This window comes from Acinonyx jubatus, chromosome D1 (genome assembly GCF_027475565.1).
Source record: "Acinonyx jubatus isolate Ajub_Pintada_27869175 chromosome D1, VMU_Ajub_asm_v1.0, whole genome shotgun sequence".
Classification (NCBI taxonomy): domain Eukaryota; kingdom Metazoa; phylum Chordata; class Mammalia; order Carnivora; family Felidae; genus Acinonyx; species Acinonyx jubatus.
The window spans coordinates 2,141,824-2,167,654 of NC_069390.1; the positions used below are offsets into that span (position 1 = coordinate 2,141,824).

The 25,831-nt window shown below is 64.4% G+C and overlaps 1 protein-coding gene across 4 annotated transcripts in view; it reads left to right on the plus strand.

Moving 5' to 3' along the window:
• KCNQ1 (potassium voltage-gated channel subfamily Q member 1) overlaps positions 1-25,615 on the plus strand; it is a 318,704-nt gene extending 293,089 nt beyond the window's left edge. Inside the window, exons 15-16 of one of the 4 annotated variants that reach the window (XR_008290216.1) lie at positions 23,000-23,068; positions 24,431-24,497. Coding sequence is in view for 2 of the 4 variants with exons in the window: in XM_053202762.1 (XP_053058737.1) it covers positions 23,000-23,068; positions 24,431-24,652 (291 nt within the window). In the remaining 2 variants the exon portion in view is untranslated. Of the gene's footprint in view, positions 1-22,999; positions 23,069-24,430 lie in introns of all 4 variants that reach the window. The other 3 variants (XM_053202762.1, XM_053202764.1, XM_053202763.1) reach the window with 3 other exon arrangements.
• The last annotated feature ends 216 nt before the right edge of the window (positions 25,616-25,831 follow it).

Genomic DNA, 25,831 nt, shown 5'->3' on the forward strand with positions numbered 1-25,831 from the left:
CCTTCTTGTTTACCTTAATCTCTCCCCCCACTTACCTGGCTGGTCCTGGAGGTGTCCCCTCCAGGAGATCTGTTACCTTACACTGGCACCGTGTCCTTTCTCTGTGAGTGCATATGACCACTGTGGTCACATGACGGCCCCCAGGATGTCCCTGTCCTCCCTGGCACCTCGAATGGCAAAGAGACTTTGCAGATGCAACCGAGGAAGGGATCTCGAGCTGGGAATTACCTGGGCTTATCCAGGTGGGCCCAGAGGCATCACAGGGGTCCTTACGAGAGGGACACAGGTCAGAGTCAGGTCACAGGAGGGGGTGTGATGACGGAGGCAAAGGTCCGAGAGGAAATAAGATGACAGGCTGCTGGCTGTGAAGGCAGAGGACGGGGCTGGGAGCCAAGGAAGCGGCACCTCTAGAAACTGGAAAAGACAGGAAACAGGTTTGCCCCTGGACAGCTCCGGTGACCCCTTGGCTTTGGCCCCGTGAGCTCCTGGCCTCCAGAGCTGCAAGATAGCCAGTGTGTGCCCCCGAAGCGTGTGGTGACTCATCACAGCAGCAATAGGACGCTGACATGAGCAGTAGACAAGGTGGAACAGACCCTGCCTCCGTGAGCATTGTCCTCCAGGAGGTGGGGGAGGGTGGGGACGGCCATGTCTTTAGAACCACGCTGAGTTCTGTAAAGAGGGCTGGGGGTGGGGCACATAACCTGTCTCAGAAGCACCCTGTGATCTAAACACAAAGCATGTGCAGAAATGAGACTACACAGGGGGATGCAGACAGGGGTGGCATGTGCAAAGGCCCCGAGGCAGAGGCAACAAGCCTGACTTGTGGATCTGAGTGGAAGCAGAGGGCTGAGCACAGGCCAAAGGAGAGAGTGGGGTGAGGGAGATGAGGCGCCAGATGGGGCTACACCCTGGGGGGGCCACTCAGAGTGAGGACGGCAGGGCACCCCAAAGGACGTAAGGCAGTGAAGCTATATGAAACACATCTGCATTTATGAGATCTCTCTGAAATACCCGAAGATAATGTAATCATGAATCCAGAACAGGATGCTATGAAAGAGAAACAGATAGAAACCAGAAAGAGCTCTTGGAAATGTAAAAGATGCTGTTGGACTTTTTAAAAACCTGGCAAATGAGGGCACCGGAGTAGCTCAGTCCATTAAGCATCTGACTCTTGGCTTTAGCTCAGGTCACGATCTCACGGTTCGTGTGGCTGAGCCCTATGTTGGGCTCTGCGCTGACTTGTGGAGCCTGCTTGGGATTCCCTCTCTCTCCCTCTCTCTCTGCCCCTCCCCTGCTTGCTCTCTTGCTCTCCCTCCCTCAAGTAAATAAACTTTAAAAAAATTAATGAAAATATTTAAAAGCTTGGTAAATGGTTGAATTAAATGTCCCAGAAAGTGAAATAAAGACAGAGATGTGGGAATAGCCAGGAAGCACGGCAACTCAATCCAAGGCTGCCTACCACCCAACCCCCAGACCTTCCAGGAAGGGGTGGGAGACGGCCGAGGGGGGAAATGTGAATGGGAGGAGGAACACACCTAGAACCTGGGGGGAGCTGTGGTGTGCTCACCCCCTTCCACCCTGGAACTCCCGGAAATCCTCTTAAAGAACCAGCGGGTGGGCGGCCTACCAAACTGCAGGCTGGTCTTCAGCAGAGACTTACAGAAACGCTTTCAAACTTGTGAAGGAAAATCCCATTCTATACCCAGCCAAAGTATCCATTAAGGGCGAGCATCCCATGAAGGCGTTTTCAGACCCCGAGAGTTCATAAAATTTACTTCCTGCACCTTGTTTCAGAAAGTGACGGAGAATGGAGGCACTTAGGTGTCTCAGTCGGTTAAGCGGCCGACTTCGGCTCAGGTCATGATCTCGTGGTTCACGGGTTCAGGCCCCGCGTCGGGCTCTGTGCTGACAGCTCAGAGCCTGGAGCCTGCTTCCGATTCTGTGTCTCCCTCGCTCTCTGCCCCTCCTCTGCTCATGCTCTGTCTCTCTCTGTCTCAAGAATAAATACACATTTTTTAAAAATAATGAATTTATGGAGAGTGTGCCCCAGAAAAATGTGGGAGAAACCAGGACAGAGGAGGCCCCAGAGGTGGGCAGGGAGAAGGTGGGGTGGCCCCAGCCTGGGTGCGAACAGGGGACAGCGGCAGCTGGGGAGGCCTCCCAGGAGAATGAGTGGGGTGGGCTCAGAAGGTGACCTGGGGCCTCGGGGCATCTGACAGCTGAGGGTCACGCTGATAAAGGTTTTACCAGAACACAGGGTGGGGAACCACGGACCTTTTGGCTCTAAGGGGACTAAGCCTTGGGCACAGACCGCTGTGGACTGAATCAAAATAATGGTGAAGCTGTACCGGAAAATCAGAGGCTCGAGAATCATAAATGGTGTGAGAGCTCAGTCCTCACTCCCCGACAAGGAAACGTGTCTAAAGTCAATTAAATGAAGAAACCTCATGGCAAACACATTCCTGGGGAGGGGTTGGGTCCGGGGGTGGGGCAGGGCCGTCAGCAGGAAAGGCACCCCCCGCCCCCCACCAGGCTCCGGTTGGCCACACAGCCCGAGAGAGGAGGAGGCTGTGATTCCCAGGCAGGGCCACGGCCTGAGAGAGGAGGACGTGACGTCCCTCAGCTGCTGCCTGGGGGCACCTGCCTGCGGCAGTCAGCGTGTGAGGCCCAGAGAGGTCCAAGCTGAAAGCAGATGCTGGAGAGGGGCGAGCGTAGGGCTGGTACCTGAAGAAGGCTGTCACCCTTCTGGACGAGGTCACCAGCCAGGGGATTGCAAGGGGACTGCAGGGGAGGAGAGCAAGCCGGGCCCCGGCCACACAGAGCCGCGGGATCCGCATTTGGTCTGACTCCACTCTGACCTCGCTGGACACTGCGCTGGTCGGGGACGTAAATCACATCACCGGGGTGACCAGGCCCCCCCACTGCTGCTGCATCGTAGGCGCCCCCTAAATTCTTGGGGCCTGAGTGTCGGAGCGAGGTGGCAGGCGCTCGGGGCGGGGACAGCCGGAGTCCACAGAGGCCGGCTCTGCCCGGCAGAGGGGCCCGGCGAGGGGAGCCGTGGGCCCGTGCCGCGTCCACACGTTGGCTTCCGCACGGGGACAGTGCAGGAGGGGTGGCGGGCCGGACCCCAGCCTGGGCCCGAGCGGAGGTCAGAGGGACCTGGGGAGGGGTGTCCTAGGGCCCAGAGCCGGTCGCAGGGGAACACGGGTCCGGAGAGGGCGGGAGGCACTGCTCCCCCAAGCCGCGTCCGAGGCCAGGCCCGCGCAGGAGCCTCCCTCCGCCCGCAGCCCCGGACATGGGTCCCCAGGCGTGGGCCTGAGCCCGGGCTGCTGGGCAGACCTGGACGGCGGGGAGGGGAGGCCGAGGCAGGGCCTTCCCAGCCCACACGTTCTGAGTCCTCCGCCCGCCGCGGCCCAGCATCCTTCCAGGGAAACGGGCATTTCCTGCGGGAGCACTCCGGAGGCCCAGGTGTCCGAAAGAGGCACTGAGGGCAGCAGGAGCGTCCACGGGCATCCGCTTGCCAGAGTCCCTTTGGCACTTGCTGCCAGGAGGCCCCTCCCCATGTGCCTGAAGTTATGCCATTGGCCCTTCCTTCTTCGGGTTAGATGTCGTCTTCGACAAATATTTTCTGAATGTCTGCTATGTACTAGGCGCTGGGAACCCGGGGGAAAGTATGTGGACCTGCCCTTGAGGGAGTAATGTGCATGGGGGCCGCGGACAGTAGACGGACCATTAACGATCTTCTGCAGAGAAGGAGGGAATTCTCCCAACACAGTTGGACCTTCACACTTCAGCATGAATGAGCGTCCCCCGCGCTTTGCTCGGTAGAGGACCGGACCGGGGTGGCCTCACGCCTCAGGGACTGGGGTGCGGGCGGGGGGTCAGAGCGGCGAGGGTCAGGGCGGTGCCTTCCCCACAGAAGCTTCCCCAGCTCCCAAGTTCCCAGGCTGCATCCCTGGGGCCTCCTGGAGGCCCTCCCTCGGGCCCACCCCCACCGGGCCCGGTCTGGGCTCCTCCTGCCCCCATACCCTCTCCCTGAGGCCTCGCCCTCCCCGCCATCCTGGAAACGATTTTGTTGTCTGCGGAGATCATGTGTACTGTCTGTGAGTTATAAGTCTCCAGAGCAAGCAGCCTGTTACCTAACCAGGCCTGGCTCATGCCAATGTCTTGAGTAATTATTGGGGGGCGGGGGGCCATCCAGCCCACAGCAGAACCTCTCCGAGGGAGCGCTATTGTTTTCCGTGTCAGCTGCATTTTAAGGCTCCATTTCACGTCAGCTGTGACTTGGAAGGAAAGAGGGCCCGGCCTTCGAGACCGGGGTGGTGGAGGGCGGCTTAACCCTTCGGGCCCCCGGTGCTCCCCAGCTTCCCAGGGCCGCCTGACGGAGAGCAGGCTTGCTGGGGATCAGAACCCGTGGCCAGGCCCGGCGGCTGCCACTTGGCAACGTGGATGGAAACCACCGTGCGGTTACGCACAGACAGTCACGGAAACTCCGGAGGACGGCCGTGTTGGAGGCTGAGCCAGGCCTGGCCTCTGAGCCCTTCCTGCCTCTGCTCCCACGATCTGCGGCCAGGTGCCCACAGGGTGCAGATGGCGGGGGGGGGGGGGTGGGGGGGCCGCCCGGCCCGCCCGGCCCGCCACCAGCGGGTCCCCGGGAGAACGGAGAGGGGTGCAGGGCAACTGTATCCACCCCGGGTCCACCGACCCATGAGTCGGGCACCTCCCGCGTGCCAGGCACGGTGCCAGGTGCTGGGGGTGCTGCACAAAACCGCGTCTCGGGAAGCTCGGTCCAGGGAGAAACGGGCAAGGAGCCCGCAGGCGCCCCGGTAGGCGCAAGGTTGCGGAGCAGCGAGGACCGGGGGAGGAAGAGGGGCGCACAGCGAGTGAGCAGTGGGGTGCTTGTGGCAGACACGAGATGAGGGACCCGTGAGCCGCACAGGCATCCAGGAGCGAGGCAGGGCTGCCACAGCCACCCTTGGCCCCGACGGCACCTCGTGGTGCTGACGGCCAGGCTCTGACCCCATCCAGAGCCCTGGAAGCTTCCTGCGCTTTCTGAGAGCAGAGGCTGCACTATGTCACTTGCTCAACTGTTCCCTACGTCATTCAACCAACCTTTACTCGGGGGCCAGGGACATCAGTCCTGAGGTCCTGGGGTGAGAGCCTGGCTCGCTCGGGGGACGGTGGCACCCAGGCCAGTGGACGGGGGAGGGCGGCGCGCTGGCAGCACGGATCGGGGTCCGGCAGCGCCCCCGTAAGGAGTTCGGACTTTGATGGGAAGTCGCAGGACGGTTCGAAGCTGTAAGACTGGAGGGGACCTGCGCTGGCTTACATGCTGCTGAGCTCTGTGCTGAATGGGGCGGGGACACCAGAGGGGACCGACCGGGTTCAGGGCAGGGGACTGATCCCGGCTGTCGCTAAGACAACACCAGTGGTAACCTAATCCAGAGAGTATGCTGCCACCCCCGGGGTCGCACCACAGGAAGCCCCAGGACTCTGCTCTCTGCCTGCTTCCTGGTCCAGAACACACATCTTCCGCCTCATGGCCCCCAGTGGCTGCTCCCACAGTCGCCATCACATCTGCATTCCAGCAGCAGGAAGGAGGGACAAGACCCTGCACAGAGGCCACCTGTATGAGCTTCTCTTACGTCCACTGACCAGAATGTAACATACGCCCCAAGTCGCTACAAGGGCCCCTGAGAAACCAAACCTCTACTCCAGGCGGGCACACAACCCCTTTAATTCCTGGTTCTGTTAGTAAAGAGAGAAAGAGCGAGAAAGTGAGAGAGGGAGAGAGAGAGGGAGAGAGAGAGAACGGCCGTGGGGACCGCTTGACATCTCTGTCCAGGACAAATCCTACATGTGTCTGGAGCCCAGATGGAACTCAGGTGGGAACCGGACGTTGCCAGTGAGGAAAGGGGAGGGGACACGGCAGCGGAGCAGACGGCTGTGTGGCACCGCCACCTCCTAGGATGAAGAGAACAAGGAGGACAGGACGTATCGATTCGGGATGCCCCCGAGACACCAAAGTGGCGAGGCCAGGGCTGGGGCTCCACGGCGTGGTTGGCCCTGAGGAACCAGGAACCACCAGCGTGTGGACGCGGGGAGGCCGGAGACAGGGGCAAAGTGAGGCAGCCACCAGGCGATGGCCAGCAGAGAAAGGGGGTCCCGGGGGGGGGGCGCTTGGAAGAGAGAACCCAGGGGAGTGGGGTCCCGGGAGCTGGAGGGCTTCAGTGGGGGGACCCGCCCTCCCCCAGAGGAAAACTCTGAGAAGTCAGGGCAGAAGACAGGGTGAGTTGGCCACTGGGAGGCCACTGGTAACCAGAGCAGTGGGTGCCAGGGACCACAAGCCAGATGAAGACGGCTGAGAAGTCACTATACACCCTCTGGTTAAATGCAGCAAATTAACACGTGTGTTTATTTCTACTCCCTCCAAACCCCATTAAAACGACAGTAAAGACATTTAAGTGTTCTAAAATATAAATCAACAGGGCTTACGTGATCAGAAGGGAAGAAAAGAGAGACAAAAGTGTAGAGATGGGGAGGCAGAAGGACCTCTGGAGACCCGGAGTGTTGGCACTATGCCCTGCAGGAGTAAGAGCCACCGAGAGTGGACAGGCTCCCAGCCCAGAACCCAGGGCCGGCTCGTGGTCAGGTGCCCCAGGGAGCCTCCAAACTGCCGGAGGGGACTGAAGACAGGATGTTTACTGGAGATGGTCCGAGCAGCAGACACTTCCCCGGCCATACATGCTCCCAGCCCGTGAAGCCGGGTACTGCCTGTCCCCCAGTCCAGCCAGAGACAGGAGGCTTAGCCCCTGGAGAAGCTGGCTCTGAGAGGTTCTGAATATGGGGACACCAGGAGCAGCTGGGGTGGAGAGTGAGCCATCGCGATAAAGACAAGCGGGACTCAGTGAACACTTCTATGCTAAGAAGTAAGACTTCTACTCTTTCCTCCTTAATTCCCCAAGTGTCCTCATCAGGGCCCCAGGTTGTGATTTCATTGACACCGGCAATAAAGTGGACGTCCTAGGTTTCCAGAGAGAAGACGTGGGTCACATACACAGTGTAGTGAATCACAGTGTCATCAGACTTTTCAACAGCAATGCGGAAAACTAGCACATAATGCAGAAATGCCTTTAAACTTCTGAGGGCAAAAATATTTCCAATCTAGAATTCTACACTCAAAGTCTCAGGTATGAAAGTAGATTAAAGACATTTTCAGACACTCACAGTCAAAAGTTTTACCTACCACGTGCCTTTTCTCAGAAAGTCACTTGAGGATATGCTCCAGCAAAATGAAGAGAAAACCAAAAAAGAAAGGCATAGGCTCCAAGAACCAGGAGAATCCAACACCAAAAAATAGATGATAGATAGATAGATAGATAGATAGATAGATAGATAGATAGATAATTAAAGATAGACCAACTGGCTAAGGAAATTCCCAACATGAGAGGGAAAGAAGTTCTAGATATTACAGTTGTTCAGCAGGCCTGGAGAACAACCAGTCTTTCAAGGACTCCAGGAAGAAACTTCCAGGAAAAAAACATTATGAAGCTGATAGATTGCTAGTGTTCTCAGCTGAATGAATAGAAGCTTTACAATTCTGGCAGAAAGTTTCAGAATGAATTAGTGACAGATGCATTAAAAATTCAACAAAACAGGGGCACCTGTGTGGCTCAGTCAGTAGAGCACGCAACTTTGATCTTGGGGTTGTAGGTCTGAATCTCACGTTGGATGTAGAGATTACTTAAAATCTTTTTTAAAATGTTAAACAAAACATGAAGGCAACTCTTAACCCCAGGCAAAACAAAAAGTCGTAATCATAGAAGACCGCATGACGCAAGTAAAAACCTCATTTATGTAGGCATATAAAGTTGCGTAATTTTTACATAAAACACGAACAGTAAATACTTACTTAGCCTGGAATTGCAATATAACTCTACTGAGAGGTGGGGGAGTGGTAGGAGCAGGGGTTGTGAAAATGAAATCGTGATCTCTCGTCTTCCATGTTAGGCAGTTGCTAGATAACATCTAAAACTGCAAAAGCAAGGAATCGTAATATAAGCATTGATTTAGAAATACCAAGGTCAAGTGACGAGACAGCGGAGAAGGCTGAAGGGCTGCGTCTGGGGCCGAATTAGGGATGGGGGATATAGCACCCTCGGGAGCTCTTCAAGTGGCCTCGCTTGCTGACGGTGAGAAAACTCCCTAACGGAGGCAGGGAGCGATGGTGGGGGAGACTGGAAGATCTGACGATCTCCTCCTGGGGAGGAGGGGAAGGAGGAGGAAGAGGGCTTGGTCAGCAGAGGGCAGGGGCTCAGAGGGGGAAGGGGAGGGTGTGTTGCCAGGTCTGAGAAGAGCAGGAGAGCAGGTAAAGAGGCAGGCACTTCAAGCTACATGTGCAGACTTGGAGCTGACAGGTCCCTGGACGGGAGCCGGGGGCTGGGGCTCGGTGGGAGGGGACAGCAATGAGAGAGAAGGGCTCACTAGTGGGGACGCCCTCCCCGCCTTTAACTCAGGCTGACAGAGGCACGGGGGCTTCTGCTGAGATGTGACCCAAGTGGTACCAAAGGATGGTCTCCAAGGCCCCTGGATCTGGGCACGAATGGGGAACCTGCAGGCTGTGACAGTGGGCCACCCACGTCCTCCCAGAGGCCTGCAGACCATACCCGGTCTGGCCAGTGTGGGTCCCCCCCACCCAGCCCCAGTGTCCCCAAGAGCTCTTCCTTCCGGCCTCAGGAGCAGGAAGGGCGGGCTGGGAGCCGCAGGCTGGGGCCTGAATTTCTCATCAGCTCCCAGGTCAGCCTAGGCCAGACGGGCCCCCAGCCAGCCCCCCACCCCCCTCCTGGGTGGACGCCTCCCCCACCCTTCCACTCACCTTCCGAGCATTGTGGGCTTTCCTGGGAACCCCCGCCACTCCGCTCCGGCCTCCCGAGGACACCCCGAATCTCTCCCCACCAGTGCCCCGGCCCTGTGGCCACACACTTCGGGGTCAGAGCCGGGCTTCCTGAGGTCACAGCTTTGGTGTGGAGACTGGACTGAGGTGGGGACAAGAGTGCAGGGGGACAAAAGTGGCTCTGTCACTTTCACAGGGGCCATGGGTGGCCCGGCCAGGGGGCCGTGAGGATGCGGAAAAGTCCCTTTCTTTTCCGTTTTGACCAGGCCCCCATGCAGACTCCTCTGCCCAGGGTGGGTGGACGCCCTGGGGTAGCACAGGCCTCCCTTCCCCGCCGCGGGCAGGTGGCATGTGGAGGGCCTGCCACCGGCCCCGGCCCCTCCTCCCTTCCCCAAATGGCGGGCGGCCCGTGGGCTTCCGGAGAAGCCAGTGGATCGAGGCCCAAGAGTGACGGAACCGGGGCCAGTGCCTTGCAGTGCCCGCCCCGGGTAGGGTGGGACCCCGGAACCCCGGGGAACTCGACTAGGGGAGGCCCCTGTGTCCAGAGATGGTCTCTCTTGGCCTGGGGGGCCCCACCTTCGCCGCAGCCCTCCCGGTGTCCGTCCAGGCTGGGGGAGGAGGGGGGAGGCAGAGCCTGAGAGCCAGGCCCCCCACCTGCCCCCCGGGCTCCCCTCCCAGGACACCGCCCCAAACAGGAGCCTGGAACTCTGGGGATTTGTGCCCTCTCCCGGCACCTGTGTAAAGACCACCTTGATCCGTGGGTCACCCGTGCCACAGGATGGGCCCCCGGGCACGGCCAGGACATTCTGGGTCTGCCCTGGGCCCCTGCCCTCCGTCAGTGACTGTAAATGACTTGACCACCACGTGCCCCCGTGACCGGGACGAGACTGCAGGGCAGGGGGTCGAGAGACTGGCCCAGGCCCCGGACGGGCAGACCCACCCCTCCACCGCCTCTCAGAGCGCCCCTCCCACGCGTGGCTAACAGAGGCCACGACAAAAGCCAGGAGAGGTGACCGAAGGCCAGGTGGGGTCGGGCTGTTGACCAGGCGGTCAGCCACACCCAGCCAGCAGAACGGGGGAGCCAGCGAGAACCCCAAGGGCAGGGGCCCCAGGGAGGGACCTCAGGCAACAGTAGGGAAGGTGGGCCAGGGAACGGGGACGGAGGGGAGGGCCGGGAACGTCCGCCTGCCTGGGAAGGAGGGGTGCTGGGAGCAGAGAGGGCGCGGGACCGGCCAATTCTGTCCAGATGGGGCTGGAGCACTCGGGGCCTGGCCTGGAGCCCCGGCAACTTCCTGCCCGCCCACCCTGCTCCCCCACCTCCTCACCCGCTTCCCAGAGAGTCGGTCTCGGTGGGGGGTGGGGGGGGGGTGGGGGGAGGGGTCGCAGCAACACCCTGTTTAGCCACGGGGAGCGTGGCCAGGGCCTGGGCACCCGGGCCGGGGCGGCGGGGGGACAGAGGCTCGGGTCCGCCCCCACACATGACACCGAGCACCTGCTGTGCCTGGCTGTGGCCAGGTGAGAGCACAGGCCTCCCCGGGGCCACACGTCCCCGGGAGGTGGGTCCCGGGGAGGCGCCCAGACCCGGCGAGGTGGGAACCACCCCAAGCTGAGCCGTGAAGGGTGAGGGACTTGGAGGGGGGCAGTGGGCAGAGCGCGGGCAAGGCACGGGGCAGGGTGCCGGGTGCAGCACCGAGGTGCCAGGGAGGGGGCGGTTAGGGGGGCGGAGAGGACAGGCGAGTCTGGAGGGCCCCTCGCTGTTCTGATGGCCGGAGGACCAGAAGTCGCTGTGGGAGGCCTCGGCGAACTGCCTGTGTGCTCCCGCCCCAGCCCCAGCCTCCCGGAGGCCCCTCTGCCCGTTCTGCCGGGGCTTGGGTTCGTGCTTCGTGGAGGGATCTGCCCCAACACCCAGACAGAGCGAGCATGCCGGGCTTACCCATGAGATACTGAGCTCCCCATCCCGAGGGCTGTGTAAGAGGCAGACAGTGTCGGGCAGAGGAAGGACAGGCTGAGGGGGCTTCTGGCTCAGGGCCCTGGGCCTCACGAGCCAGGAGGGAGCAGCCTTGGGAGGGCGTTGTCACTTCCACGACGTGGGGAAGGCACACCCCAAGCTCCCAGCAAGGCCTCACATTCCAGGCAGGACACTGGGCTTGAGCCCACAGGGGAGGAAACCCCTGCGACTTCCCTAGGAAGGCAGGTTCCGGAAGGGGGCTCCGGCCCTGCCGTGGGGCACGTCCCACACCTCCCTCCCCACAGGCTCTTGCAGGTGCCAGGAAAGGGGCGGGATGCCAGATTCCAGGCCCGGCCACCCCGGCCCCCATCTGGGACCCCAGCCCAGAGCGCTCGGGCCCAGCCTGCAACCTGGTTCCAGCCTCAGGGGGCGGCGAATTCAGGGAATCCTGTCCTAGGAGCTTGAGCAGGAAGTGGGGGTGGGGGAGCAGCCGCGGGCTGGGTCCCAGCCCGGGGGCCGGGGGGCCCGGGGGCCCGGGGGCCGGGGGGCCGGGGGGCCGGGGGCTGCCTGCCCGTCTCGTTCAGCCACAGCTGCAGCCTGCGCCGGGCTGCTGAGTCATGGGGCTGCTGTCTCCGGGCCAGGACCAAGGCGGGAGAGGCAGTGAGACCCGACACCCCGGCACCTCGAGAGCAGGCAGGGCCCCCGGGGACCGCGGGGGGCCGGTCTGTACCTTAGCCCTCCCGCACCCCCGTCCCGGCCGCCACCCCTGAGTCCTGCAGGTGCCAGCTCCCAGCTTTCACCCGCAGCCGGTGCGGCCCTCGGCACGGCTCTGGCGGAAGCTCGTGTGTGTGCACCCATGCAGGCACGCGTGCGTGAGCACACACGCGGGCCGAGCCCCTCAGCCCCTCTGCTGGTCGCCCTCCCTGGAGCCGACCTGAACAGTTCCGGCCTCTGGTGGCCCCCTTCTGCACGAGTCTTCACGAAGCGCCTACTATGCGCCCGGCCCTGGCCTAGCAGCTGCGACGAGCCCCGCCCTCAAGGAGCTGACCATCTGCAGTGGACAGAGACACAAAAGGAGACAGGGCGGCAAAACGGTGATAGGGGCCGAGGACAGGGCAGCGGATAGGTCACAGGCATGCCGGGATGGGGTGGTACCTGAGAGGGGCACTTGTGTAAATGCTTCAAGGACGGCAGAGGCAGCCTGAAGCTCACAGAGCGGAGAGCCTGCCTCACAGGCAGCAGGTGCAAAGGCCCCGTGGCAGGACTGAGCCTGCACAGAAGGCCCATAAGACAGAGCCGATCAAGCAGGGGCAGCAAGGAAGACGTGACCGGATTGTGATGGGCATCAGGGCCACGACGGTGACCCTGGCCTTGGTGCTGAGGGCGCGGGGAGCCCTCATATTAAGCCCTTCTCCTGAGGTCTAAGAGTGGCTATGGGGCCACAGGTGAGAGGCGGCCGTGGCATGCGGTGGGTTGCTGGTGGCTCAGCCCAGGGCAACGGCTATGGCGGGCAGGAGGGAGGCTCAGATTCGAGATCGATTTGCTGGGCCCCGAATGTGTCCAGCCTTGACCATGCTGGTGCCTCTGGGGTTGGTTCACATGAGAGATCCGAGAGCAAGGAGCCGGGAGGCCCCGGGATTTCTGACCTGACCCCTTACCTAAGCAGGGATCTCGGACAGGAGCGGCCTGGGAGAGACGTCGGGCCCAGAGAGGACTCACTGAGTCCCGGACGCCTTGACGTCTTGCAGAGGCGGCCCAGCAGGCAGGAGGCCCGTGCGTGGTGCTGGATGCAGGTGCTGCCCGGCCTGGGCCCAGAGGACAGGGGACAGCACCTCCCAGGAGAGACGGGGGGGGGGGGGGGGGGGCTGTGGCCACGGGGCAAAGTCAAGGGAGGGCTTCGTTCGTTTTGCTTGTTCGTGATGGGGAGTCTGCTGGTGGAGGGAGGGGCATGCCGGTGACCTGGGGAGAGGGGAGAGAGCTAAGCTGGCTGGTGTTCTCTGTGGGGCGGCCTCGGACAGCGGCTGGACAGCCCGAGGACAGGCCAGGGCAGAGGACCCCTCTCCCCCGGGTCCTCGAGGTGCAGACGGAGAAGGGCACGCAGAGCTCTGGGGGAGGCGGCAGACCGTGGGAGGTGAGTGGGCCAGCAGGGTGCAAGCCGGCAGCGTTCTGGGGGACCCCCGGGCCGGATGCGGGCGGACTGTCCCGGGTCTGCAGCGGCCGGGGAGCGGGGGACACAGCGTGTGGCTTAGCCAAGCGGCCAGGGGGACAGGTGTCGGGCAGAAGCGATCCTTCCTGGTGGCAAGGGGGTGGGGAAGGTGAGAGACGGCCGAAGGACACAAAGTGCACTGTCGGGGGCCAGTGGTCTCTGGGGTCGAGGGCATGTCGGAGGCGGGGTCACAGGAGGCCCACCCCACCTGCGGGGCAGCCCAGTCCCCAGAATAAAGGAGGAAGAACCCTTTAGCAAGAGGGGAGGGTCGTCCTCAAGGCTTGACTGTGAGCCCCGGGCCAAGGAGGGGCCAGTGGGAGCAGAAAGGCAGGTGCAGGGGCCACGTGGAAGGGCCACTGCAGAGCACAGCCTTGGCCCCGGCCCCCAGAAGGCCACTTCCCGGAGCAGAGCCCCCTCCCCTGAGTCCCTCGGAGCCTGCACAGCTGGGGGATGGAGGCGGGGGGTGGGGGTCGTCCTCTGAGCCCTCAGCCTCCCCGCCACCAGCCACGTGACTCTCCCAGAGCCCCACGAACGGGCTCCCTGCGCGGCCGCCCCCAGGAGCAGGCTCCGTGGACATGTTTCCACAAGACAACCCCCAGACCCGTGTGGAATAAAAACAAGCCAGTGGAGAGCTGTAGCGTCTCCCGTTACCATTTATGCTAAGAGCTGCCGCGGAGAGAGTCTGTCCACGTGCAGACGTCGGTGCCTTCGAGTACAGCCGCAGGGGGAAAAGCCAGGTGACCTGGGAGGGGACAGGAGCCGGGTGAGGCGGCCGGTCCAAGGGGACATCTCTCTAAAACGTCTTGGCGTTTGGGGGCAGCACTTGGACCACGCGCACCTTGCGAGCGGGCCGGCTGGAAGACGAGACCACGAGAACCCCTGGCCGGGCCGGGCCGGGCCGGGCCGTGCACTGGGGAGGGGGCTCGGCCGGCAGGGCCGGGCAGGTGGGGTTGGGTGCACGGGCCCCAGCCTGTGGGCCCAGGCTGAGCGGGGCCAGGGAGCGCGGCCTGAGAGAGGGGTGCAGAGAAAACGCTCCGGGCCGTGGGTGTGGCCGGAGCTGGGGGACAGGGAACTGGTCAGAGGCAGCTGTGAGGTGCTGGGAACCTGGGGGACACGCCGGGGCCTTCTCCTTCTTTCATGGGCCTGAGGGACTGTCCAGGGGAGCCAGACCCTGCCCCCCAGGAGACCCAACCACATACCCGGGGACCTCCATTCTCAGACGGGCCCCTTCAGCTGCCCCACGCAGCTGTCCCCTCCCCGTTGGGCCCAGAGTCAGCCGGCCGGTGAGGGGTCACGGATGGCCTGTCCCTGCTTTCAGGGAGGCAGATGTTGAGGAAGCAAACAATGCCAGCGGTGCCCGGGGCAGAAGAAGGAGAAGGATCCGTGGGCTCTGCGGAGGGGTGGACTATTCCAGGAAGTGGGACCGGCTGGTGCAAAGATCCTGAGGCAGGGAGGGTTGTGGCACATCCAAGGAACCGGAGGAGGCCAGCCTGGGGCGTGAAGGGGCAGGGACTGAGGTGGGACACAGGGCCCAGACCGTGAGGGGCCCTGTGGCCAAGGCGGGGCCGTGTCTCCATTCCGAGGGCAGTAGGGAGACCTCCGTGGGCTGCGCTTAGGGCCAAGACGGGCTGTGAGGGCAGAGGCAAGGTCTGTTGGCCATGGAGAGCTGCAGGGAGGGTGAGCCGAGCCTGGAGGGGGCACCGCTAGGTGGCCCGGAGGCTGCTGGGCTTAGGGGTCCCGTACGCCAGGCCCCGGCCGAGGGCCCCCCCGGGTGGGGCCGTGGGGGTGGCCAGGCCTGACCGGAAGCAGCCGGTGGCAGAAAGCACACAGCCAGCAGAGCCACCGGCAGCCCCTGCCCACCTGCCAGCCGTCGCCGGGCGGGGTATCACCCTCCCGCTGGCCTGGGGTTCGGCCGAGGCACCCCCCCGCCGCCCCGCCGCTGGCTCCAGGTACAAAGTGTCCTGCCCGGCGTCCCCCTGGCTTCCTGGACTCTGAGGCTCGTCAGAGGGGCAGCGCAGGGGGGAGGCGGGGGAGAATCAAACGCAGGTGGGGCGTTTGCACCGCCAACATAAACACGGCCTCTCGCTTCCAGCCCCCGTTTCCAGCCTGCCCTACATTCCCGCTTGCCCGGCCCCCGAGCAGGGCGGCTCCGTCGGCCCGGCCCAGGGCTGCCGGACGTGGGCAGGGCGGGCGGCGGCCCCTGCTTGGCCTCCGCTGCCGGGACCCCCCGGAGGCCCCGCTGGGGGCTGGCCGGCCCGGCAGGGAGGCCCGAGCCCCGCCCGGGGTCTCCCCCAGCCCACCGCCCGGACCCCCCTTCCGGGTCCCCCTGACTCTGCCCCGACCCCCTCTGCGCCGGGAGCCTTCTCCTCCCTGAAGCGTTGCTGTAAGCCGGTCGCGGAGGCCTCAGTGGGGCTTGCTGGGGCCGTGGATGTGTCGTCCCCAACGAAGGCGCGGGGGAGGGCAGGGGACTGCGTGTCCGGGAGGACGGACTGTGTCCGCGAACAGCACAGCGCCCGCAGATTCTGCAGGGCTTTTCATCCGCGGGGGGTTTTACAGGAAGTAAAACCCATGAGAAACAGGCCGGTGGTGTGGGCATGAGTTTTGGAGGAAAGGAAAGGTAGACGGGGGCCGGGGCCTGGGGGGGCAGTTCTCTGCATGCAGGACAGAACCCAGGGAGGCTTCGTGGAGGAGATGGCAGAACGTGGACGAGCTGAGGGCACGAGCCACGTGGGGTCCCAGGAGGATGTTCCTCACGGCCAGGAGGGAGGGGGCGGGAGCGGGGCCAGACAGGGGGCTCCGAGGCCGGGGCCGGCAGGGCGGGCGATGGGCTCGGACCACACAGTGGGACAGAGGACAGGCTTCCCCCGGGTGGGAGCAGAAGAACGCATCCCTCGGGCCGCGGGGGCCAAGGGCAGAGCGCACTGGCCTTGTCCCGGTGAGCTGGTCCCCGCTCCCCTCGAGGCCTCTTCTGCTGGGCCCGGGGACGGAGCTACCAAGGTTCTCCACCTCCAGAAAGAACAGCCCTGCCGTGTAGGAATGACCCAGAGCAAAGCGCGTTGTTAGGCCGCCATCATTAGGGTCTTCGCACAGATGGCAAGGTAGGTTGGGGCGTAACGAACATCGTATATAAAAAGGTCTTCGCGTGCAGAGGGGAAAAGGAAGGCCACTCAGTAAAGCTCGGTGCATCGATAGGATCAGCACTGAAACCTTAGTTCAAACTAAGTCCCATGCAAATCAAAGATTTGCGGGTAAAGTACACATCCAAAAAAGCACCAGGAAGAAAGGGCCACCCAGGTGTGCACAGAAATCTAGAAGCCAGAAAGGGGAAGAGGGATAACGCCCACTGCGTGAAAAAGCAAACAGATAAATAAGACTTTTGTACGGCAGGACGAAACGTAATATTCACGATTGCCACAAACTGATTCACGACGCAAATAGCACACTAGGGAAAACCGGTCGGGATGCACGTGTCGAAGGACAGGCTTCCTTAATATACAAAGAGCCCTTGTAAATCAATGACGATGACAAGGCCTGAGAGCAGTGACGGCAGTGCTCCTGGCCCCTGCTCCAGAGACAGAGCAAGCCCTGGGTTTGGGGGACCTCTGTCCCTCCTGCCTGGCACCGGGGCCCCCGGAGAATGTCAGGGGGCCTCGTTTGCTCAGCCAGCAGTATTTGCGAGGCACCAACTTTATGCCACGTGTATCTACCTGGCACCTACTACATGCCAGGCTCTGGGAGACCCTCTGGGGATACAACAGTGACAGCGTGGTCGAAGGCCTGGCCTCAGGAGGCTTCGGTTGGCGGAAGGGGCCACGAGCACGTAAACCAACACACTAGGACACTTTGCGGGGCGGGGAGGGGTGCAAATGGAACTGTGAGCAGTGAGATCAGGAGGCTCCTGGCTGGAAAGGTCGGGAAGTCTGCTCTCGACATGGAGCTGAGGTTATACGACGTGGTGGCAGAGCGAATAGCACGTTCAAAGGCCCTGGGGCAGGACCAACAGGGGCGTATGTGCTCAGGGTCTGAGAGAAGAGGCTCGGGGAGGACTGGGTGAGGGGGCTGCAGAAGATTCGCTCTCGCTCCGGGAATTCCACGGGGGGCGGTAGCGCAGGTCCGCGGGGGGAAGCTCGGCCTGGCAGCTGTCTAGGGCGAAAGGGAGACGGCCCAGCCCATGGGTGACAAATGGCTATGACAGTCCCATCCAGCGACGCGGCCGGCCAGGCTGGGGTGTCGGAGAAGGGGAGGCCAGGGGTTGGATTCAGGGCCCCAGCGGGTGAGAGGTGCTGAGTGCTGTACTGTGTGAATGTCGGAGCTGGGAGGACAGGGCTGGGGGCAGGCTGGAGCCCGAGTGCCCTCTGGGACCTGCTGGGCCGAGGCCCCGTGAGACCCGTGTGCCGGCGGAGGCGAGGTCCTGGAGTCCCTGCGGGGAGCACGGAGCTGGGGCCTGGAGTTGGGGGTGTCTGTGCAGAGGGATGCCCTGGGGCTGGGCGTGCAGGGGTGCGCCATGATCCTGAGGCCCCCGTCGGCGGACGGCCCGGAGCCCGGCGGTTCTGGGGGTCCCCCCTTCTCCCGCCCCCAGGCAAGCACGTGTCTGTGGGCGGGGAGGACTTTCTCAGAGGCAGGCGACCCGTGCTCCTGCGGCGTGCTCAGCGAGGGCCAGCCAGGCCCAGGCAGGCCTCCCGAAGGGGCCTGGGGAGTGGCACTGACCAGGCCCTCACCGTCCGGTCACAGTACGCCAAGGACCCGGCCGAGACCCGGCTCAGGCCACCTGCCTCCTCCATGTGCGCGGCCTCCTCCATCCGCCCTGCAGCGCGAATGGCACAGCAGGCGACGCAAGGGACAGGGGCTGGGACAGGGGCCCTGGTCTGCAGACTCCAAAACACTCACCTTAGCAAAGTGCCCACCCATCGAGCCCCCCGTGACACCGGTGCTGGGGCCGAGACGCAGTGGCTGCCGTGTCTCCTGCCTCTCTGGGCCGGTGTTCACCCAAGCAGAAGGCCCAGGAGACGGCGGAAGGACACGACGTGTGTTGGTGGCCACGAGTCCCTGTTGGAAGACACCTGGCACCTCGCAGAGCCCCCCGCCGAGTGGGGCCCCTGCTGCTCACCCCCTGTGTCGCGCTGTCCCAGCAGCACCGCCGGCTGTGGACCGGCACTCACCTCCTTGGCACGTGCAAAGGCCCAGGGGCCTCAAGGTCCCGCTAGACACACTCACACCCTCGGCAGCTCAGGGGACGATTTGGTGGGCGGCGAACTGTGTAAAATCACACCCGAGCGGCCCACGCATCCCCCGACACAGTCTCCCATGCTCTGTAAAGCCCGGTGTGGGTGTGTGTGCACACGCGTGTGCACACACACGCGCCGACCGGCCTGCGCCGGAATCCTGGCTCAGCCTCAGTCCGCACAGCACACGTGCACGCCTGAACATGCGCTCTCAGGAATCACTGGTCTCGAGGCAGCGGGACCCTTCGTCGGAGTTCAGCGGGTGCCGGGCCCTGGTTCCGGGGTCCCGAGCGTGAACCCTTTCAATCCCTGCAGCTTCCCGCCGAGGGGGCTTGTGCCATCGCCCGGAGAAGCGGGCTCAGGCAGCGACCCACCCCAGCCCACCCCGCTGGGACCCGAACCCAGGCGGCCTGTCCGGTGCCCGGCCCTCCCCTTGCACCCGGACCCCGCGCTTATGCGGCACACCTGTATGCACACAGCCACCCCCCCCCCTCCCAGCCTCCCGCGGCTACCCTGCACGCCCCCCGGGGCGGCTGGGTGCACGCCCGCTGGCCGCAGGGCGGAAAGGCCCAGCCGAGCGGCTGCCCCGGGGACTGGCAGTAAACCCCAGCAGCTAGAAACACGGTCGGTCTTCCTCCAAGAGCGAAAGCACTAAAACAAAGCCATAAACGCAATTACACCGTCTCCTGCCATAAATTAGGACGTTACGAAGTGCTGTGATCTATTCCCACTCATACCCGGCTCTGTAAGACGGCCCGGCCCCACGGGCCCTCCCGAGAGGGTGATTTACGGGTGCTGTTGTCAACGGCTTGCCGTGGGGGAGGGGGCTCCCGAGCCCCGAGGAGTCGGGGGCCCAGCGCAGGCCACATGTGCGCTCGGGGCCGGCCGGGCCGCCCGCCGGGCAGGGACACCTCGCGCCTCCCCCCTTCCCCTTGGCCCGAGGGTCCCCGGGGGGCTGGGCCCCGTAGCACCCGCTACGTTGATTCTGCCAGCGTTCACCGGAGCCCCCCAGCGCTGGCGAGGAAGGGCGGGGGTCCCGGGCGCGTGGAGCCTAATTCTGATGAGTGACACAAACCCACACTGGGCGTCTCGGGGGAAAGAGGTTAGGCGCTGCTCAGGGGGATCGGGAGGGCGGCGAGCTCGGTCGGTGATGTTGGTAAGACCTAAGGGTGGGAGTGGCTGGTGCCGACAGCAGGAGCGTCCCCGACACAGGCCACCATGTTTACGGACCGGTCCAGAGGTCTGGAGTGGAGTGAATAAAGAGGGAAGAAGGAGGGGAGGCCAGAAAGCCAAGGGGGACGTGCCAGGGGACCACAGCAGGGACGCGGCTTCTGGGACTGAGGTGGAGCTCGTTGCAGGGGAAAGCTGGCTGACAGGCTACTGCAAGCGTCCCAGCCAGGGAGCATGGCGGCCTAGCCTGGGCTGGGCCGTGGCAGGGGAGGGGAGGGGGCAGGGCTCTCCCCGGCTCCACCGACAGACACGATGCTGAGCCTGACGCCGAGATTTGCAACCTTCTCCTGAGGCGAGGAAACCGCGGAAGGGACGGGCCGGGCCCAGAGAGGTGGAAAGGCCTAGATGGGAGTGCAGGACGCCGTGTGCTCGCAGTGTGCACGTGCCGGTGTGTGTCCCCCGCCCGAGCCTGGCGCGCTCCAGATCCAGAGGACAGCGGACCACGGCTGTCGCATCAGGGGGCCCTCCTGCTGGCACAGTCAGTGGGGAGAGCTCTGGGCAGGCAGACCCCAGATGGAGCCAACACCTCCGCGTGGACACGGGTGCCCGGCATGTGCGGGAGGGCACAGGGGGCAAAAGTCATAGGTCCCCGTGACCCCCGCCGCCCTCCCTGACCAGGCAGCGGCTTTCTGAGCGAGGACCAGGGGCCACGCCCACAGGAGCAGGGCACAGGCATGGCAGTCTACGGGGATAGAGGCCCCAAAAGTCCCGGAGTGGGGACGGGACCACCTGCTCGGTGGCCCCACGGCCCCAGGTGGGGTGTCACCCCCTCGGTCCTTCCTGCGTCCAGCAGGGCCCGTGGTCCCGCTCGGCGTGGCCAGGCTGTGTCATAGGGCGGGCCGGTCAGCATTCACTCCTCAGACCCCGTGTCCCACCCTGTGTTGGTGGCTTCGCATGATCTCTGTGTGTTTGGAAGGGGTGGCGGGAGACTTTGGGGTGAGACTTTGGGGTGCTGCTGGGGCCCTGGGGCCCTGGACAGGCAAGGCGGGCTTCTGCCCTGAGCTTTCGAGCACGGGGCTCCCTCCTAGCTGGGGGAAGCTACCCCTACCCCGAGTCCCTCCTAGCCCTGCCCCCAGCTGTGGGCCAGCCACACCCCTTCCTCCAGGAAGCCTCCAGGGACTCGAGGTGCACCTGCACCGCAGCCGCTTCGCCGTCTAATGGGCTCGGCAGTGGTGGGGCCGGGAGAACGGGGACCGTGCAGGTGTCTCAGGTCTGCAGCCGGGGGGGGGGGTGGGGGGGTGGGGGAGAAGACGGCCGGCGGCAGCCCCAGGGCCCCCACCTTCCTTGGGCCTTCACTCCCGCACCTCCCTGGTATCTGTGACATGGGAGGGGGAGAGCTGGGGGCCTGCAGGACGGATGGAGGGCAGGTGAAAGGTGAGGTTATGCAGACAGGCTGAGTCATGGCAGCCATGTCCCCGTGCGTGTCCCTGGCGTGCGAGCCAGCGTGGAGCCAGCTGGGGCCCCAGACTCCTGCGTGCCTTGAGCCTCGGACCCCCAACTCCCTGCAGCCCACACGGGTCCTGGACAGTCTGCAAACAGGAGGGCCCAAGTGACCTTCATCCCGGGACCCTACAGACGGCTCTCAGATGTCCCGAGAGCAGGTCCTGCCCCACCTTGAGACCCTGACCGCCCGTGGCCCCAGGGCACCGCGAACTGCCTCCCAGAGCAGGGGGCTCTCTCCCTTGAGCCCCAGGCCTTGGTGTCCGCCCCCCCCCCCCCACCACCCCTTGGCTGTCTCCCACCAGTGCGGCCAGGGCCATCAGCAGATCTGGGGCTGGGATCAAGGCCAGGCAGGTTCTGCAAAAATTTCCCTTGAAAGACTCTTTTTCAAGATTTTCTTTTGAAAACAAATTCATAACCACATCACACAGGAACCCTGTCGCCTCGGGTTTGATCACCAGCCGCCCGGGGCCCTCTCGCTGGCTGTTACTCTAACTGCTTTTTTCTCCTGCGAGGGCCGCGTGCATCGTCTGCTGAGTTGAGACCAGGAACAAGGGCGCTTTTGTCGGCCTTAGTCTTTCAGTCCCTATCAGATTGCAAGGAAGGATGAGGTCCCAGATCCCCAAAACCCATCTGCCCCAGCGGCTCCGGGGCCCGAGCGCGGCGGCCTTCCCCTGGGCACCCGCCAGGTGGACGCACCTCTGTGGCCCATGGCAGCTACCCCGGCCCTCTGAGTGCTCATCGCGTCACCTTCCACCGTGTAAGCGGGACAAGGTCACCTGTGCCCAAGTGGAGAAGACAGAGCGCAGGACAAGGCCACCTCAGGGACCATCTCTCTGGGAAGTGACAGAGTCAGGCCCAGGGCCAGACAGGAGCTACCCGCCCGTCACCCCAGCTCGGGTTCTCCGGAGCCCACCGGCCCAGGCGAGTAAGGCCCCTGCCAAGGGGCTGCTGCATGAGTCCCGGGACCACCCTGATGCCCTGCCCCCAAGCACAAGAGTGTCGGACTCCATCAGCCTTGAGGGGCAGGGCCTAGGGGCTGGGGAGTACAGGGCAGACTTGGGGTGCTCAGAGCCGGCAGCTGAGCGCAAGGTAGCCCTGGGGGCAGGGAGTGGCACCAAGGCCAGCCACTGAGCTCCAGGAGGGGCACGGCTCCGGGGGAAGGGGCCGGGACGGCTCTGGAAGGCTTGGCCCACCCACCACCCCCCCACCGTTCACCGCACCCCTGCCGGCCCCAGCACGGACCGCAGGACGGTGCCCAGGCGGCCAGGAGAGGCCCGGCCTCCCCCGCCCCTCCCGCGTCCCTGCCACACCTCTGTTTCCTCTTTGCCCCAGAACACCCTGTAAAGGCTTCCATACCCACACGCACACCTGGGGGCTTCGACAGATGTGCACGTGCCGCAGGGTGAAAGCTTATGAAACCACAGATCGTCTTCTGTAATGTACTTGGTGCTTTAATTAATGCCAAACCGATCGAGACCCGAGCTGGGGCCAGTTAAGTGCCACTGGGCCACGCCCGGATGTGCCTTGTTCAAAGCCACTGGTGTGCAGGCCTCGGGGAGCCCAGGTGACTTCCGCTGGGCCTCCCAGGGCGCCCGCAGGTAGTGGAACTGAGGGGCCCCGGGAGTCTCGGGCCAGGGAGGGAGGTGGGGTTTGGCTGTGACGGCGGGCAAGCCCCCCCGCCGCGTCGCCTCCTGTCCCGGTCACTGTGAGTGTCCCCTCAGCCTTCTGAGCTCAGCCCAGACCCCTGCTCTCACCCCTTCCCAGGACCGGCTGCTTCTGCCCTGACCCCTCCCTGCCTGACAGGCGTGTCTTCCCAGCACAGAAGCCCAGGGGTGGGGGCCGCAGGGGTGAAATGGGAGAGGCGGGGGTCCCGGCCGGTGGCCGTGAGCAAGTCCTCTTCTTGGGGCCTCGGTCAGTGGCCTCCAAATGGCTCTACAGAGAACGAGGGTGTTGAACGGTCATCTGGGGGGTGCTCAGGGGGTGGCTGAGCGGAGCGGCCCCAGGCCCCACCCCAGCTGAGCCAGAGAAGCCCACTCCCCTTCCCCTTCCCTCTACAGCCGGGGCTGCTGCACCAGATTTATCCGGGAGAAGAGAGGATCAGGCCCCTGTCCGGGGACCTTACACAGGTTACGTCTCAGACCCAGCTCCATCTGAGGGAGGCACCGGCCTCAGCCCCACAGAGCTGGGAGACGGGTCACCTGGGTTTTGCCTCTGGGGAAGGGGCAGGGCCCCTCCCACAGCCCTTCTGATGGAGGGGGGCTGCTGCTGGGACGGGGGTTCCTCCTTCTGGCCCCCATCTGGGCCTACCTGGTACAGGGTCTCAGGTGAAGGGACTCCTTCAGCCCCTCCGGAGGGACCCCGTCTGCATCTTGTTTCGACCGTCCCCTCCCTCCCCTCCCCTCCCCCCCAGCTCCGGGTCTGGGGTGGGCAGGAGGGGGGCCGGCGGCCACACCACCTCGGAAGCCGGCCGCCCTGGGGACCAGCTCCTGGGTCTCCAGCCCCCGGGGGTTTAAGGCCACTTCGCCCCGCAGCCATCTTCCCCGGGGCCGGCCAGCCAGCGCCCGGCTCTGCCTGGTCCCGGGGAAGTGGGCCCCGGGGCGGCCCAGGACGGAGCCCTCAGGTAGAACTGCGCTCCTCCTCTCCCGTCCCCACTGCTCCCAGTCCTTCCGGTGCTCCCGGTACCCCAGGCGGCGGAAGGAAGGCCTGATTTCCTCTCTGATGGAGCACCGGGAAGGAATCACCCTCAAGGGCACCGCGGCCCCAGACCCTGGCCCACACCCGGACCCCACGGGCCCACGGCTCACCGGCTCGGCACGCCGCCTGGCCTACTCCCTGCGGGCAGGACCCAACCCAGGGCCCACCGGGACTCCCTGCGCCGCCCCAGGCTGGCCCCCGAGCCTGCACTCCTGGCTGGCTACCCAGCAGCCCCTGGCGGGGAAGCGCTCGCTGGCCCCGGGCCGTGCCGCGCCCGCATTTGCTTCCCGTTTCACCGGGTGGCCCTGTCTTGTCCACCAGGGGCAGCCCCAGTGCCCAGAGCAGGACAGACTATTGAAACAGAGTGTCGGGCCACGTGGCCAGAGAGAGCGCCGGGGACCCTGGCCTGACCCCTGGGGGGGGTCGGTGCACACGGGGTCCTGATTTTCTGGCTCAGCGGGAAGACGGTGGTGCCGTTGGTAGGGGGGCAGAGGGGTCAGGCAGAGGGCAGACCCCACCCCGTGACCCTCGAGCCCTTCCCAGGGCTCCACTTTCGGGAGAAGGGGCGGGAGGGGCCTCTCGCACAAGTGCAGACACACGGGGGACGGAGGGGGGGCCCGGACACACGTGTGCTCGTTCCGCGCGCACACAGGCACGACCGGGGCCCGGGCGCAGCTCGCATTTGCACGAAGGCACCTCCCGCGCCCGGGCTTCTCGGAGCCCCGGGGGCCCCCGAGGCCACGTGCACACCTGGGCTGCCCCCGCCGGCCTCACCTCTGCTCCCGTCTCCACAGGTGGCGCAGCTGGACCAGAGGCTGGTGCTCATCACCGACATGCTTCAGCAGCTGCTGTCCCTGCACCACGGCGGCCCCCCGGGGAGCCGCCCCCCCAGCGGGAGCGGGGCTCAGGTGCAGCCCTGCGGCCCCACCAACCCTGAGCTCTTCCTGCCGGGCAACGCCCTGCCCACCTACGAGCAGCTGACTGTGCCCCGCAGGGGCCCCGAGGAGGGCTCCTGATGGGGGCTCGGGGCCCCAGGCCCTCGAGGGAAGGCCCGGAGGAGCCCCGGGCGGCCGGGCCCACCTCGCACCCAGCAGGGGCCCCCTGGGTCACTGGCCCCTCCCTCGCAGGCCCCAGACCCCCCCCCCCCCCCCCCCCCCCCCCCCGTGAGCCACGCTGCCCTGAGAGCCTGCTCTTAAAGGGTCCCTGAGGCCACCTCTCCCCAGCCGGCGGGTACTAGAACTCGGCTGGGTTCGGGGGCCCCTCTCGGCTCTGAGACCACACCGTGGACCCCACATCACTCGTGTGGCAGTTGGGACACGGTGGCAGGGCGCAGGCTGGACACCCGAGGCACTTGGTCCGTCCCACGTACGGCCAAGAGACAGCACAGGGAGTGCAGGCCCGCCCTGGTAGGCCCTAGGGGGCTTCCTGAGAGGAGACAGAGGGGCAGCCTGGACAGGGTCTGGGGGTACCACACCCTCAAACTCGAACCCAGGACCGCTGGAGAAGGCAGGCAGGGCAGGGCAGGCCCGGCCCGTGCCAACTCAAGGATGCCCATGACGGAGGCCCCGGAGCCCCGCTCAGCAGGCCCCAGGCCTGGGCCACGGCTTCCGGCAGGAGGGACCAGCCCACCGCGGTCCCCAGAGTGCTCCCCTGGGGGTGGAATGTCCCCCACTTTGGACTGGCAGCTTCTCCCGCTCACTCCCCGCCCCGCGTGCGTGCGGCCCCCGCCTCAGCTCCCCGCCAGGTCCGATCAGCTGGAAAGAGGCACAGAACCGTCGTGTCCCCTGGCCGGCTGCTGGGCGAGGAGTTGCGTGAGGCTGTCACGGTCCCTGCATGGGACAGGGGCTCCTCCCGGGCGTCACGTCTCACAGAAATCAGAATAATTTAAGGTGATTTGGAATCTGTGTTTTAATGAGTTTCACAGTATGATTTTGACTCTTAATTGTGACGCTTTTCCTAATAAATGTGGACTCACGAAATCTGTCTGGGCCCTGCGCTCGCCTGGGTTCCTGAGGGAGCGACCCATCCTTGGAACACGCCTGTCCTCCTGGGGAGCACCCTGGGCCCGTCTGCCCTGCCCCAGGGAAGGAGAAGAGGCCCGGAGCCAGCCCGCTGGCAGGAGGGTCCCTCCCAGTGACCCACAGGCACCGTGAGGCCAGGCCATTACTGCCCCGTCCCCATAGCCAGCACCGAGG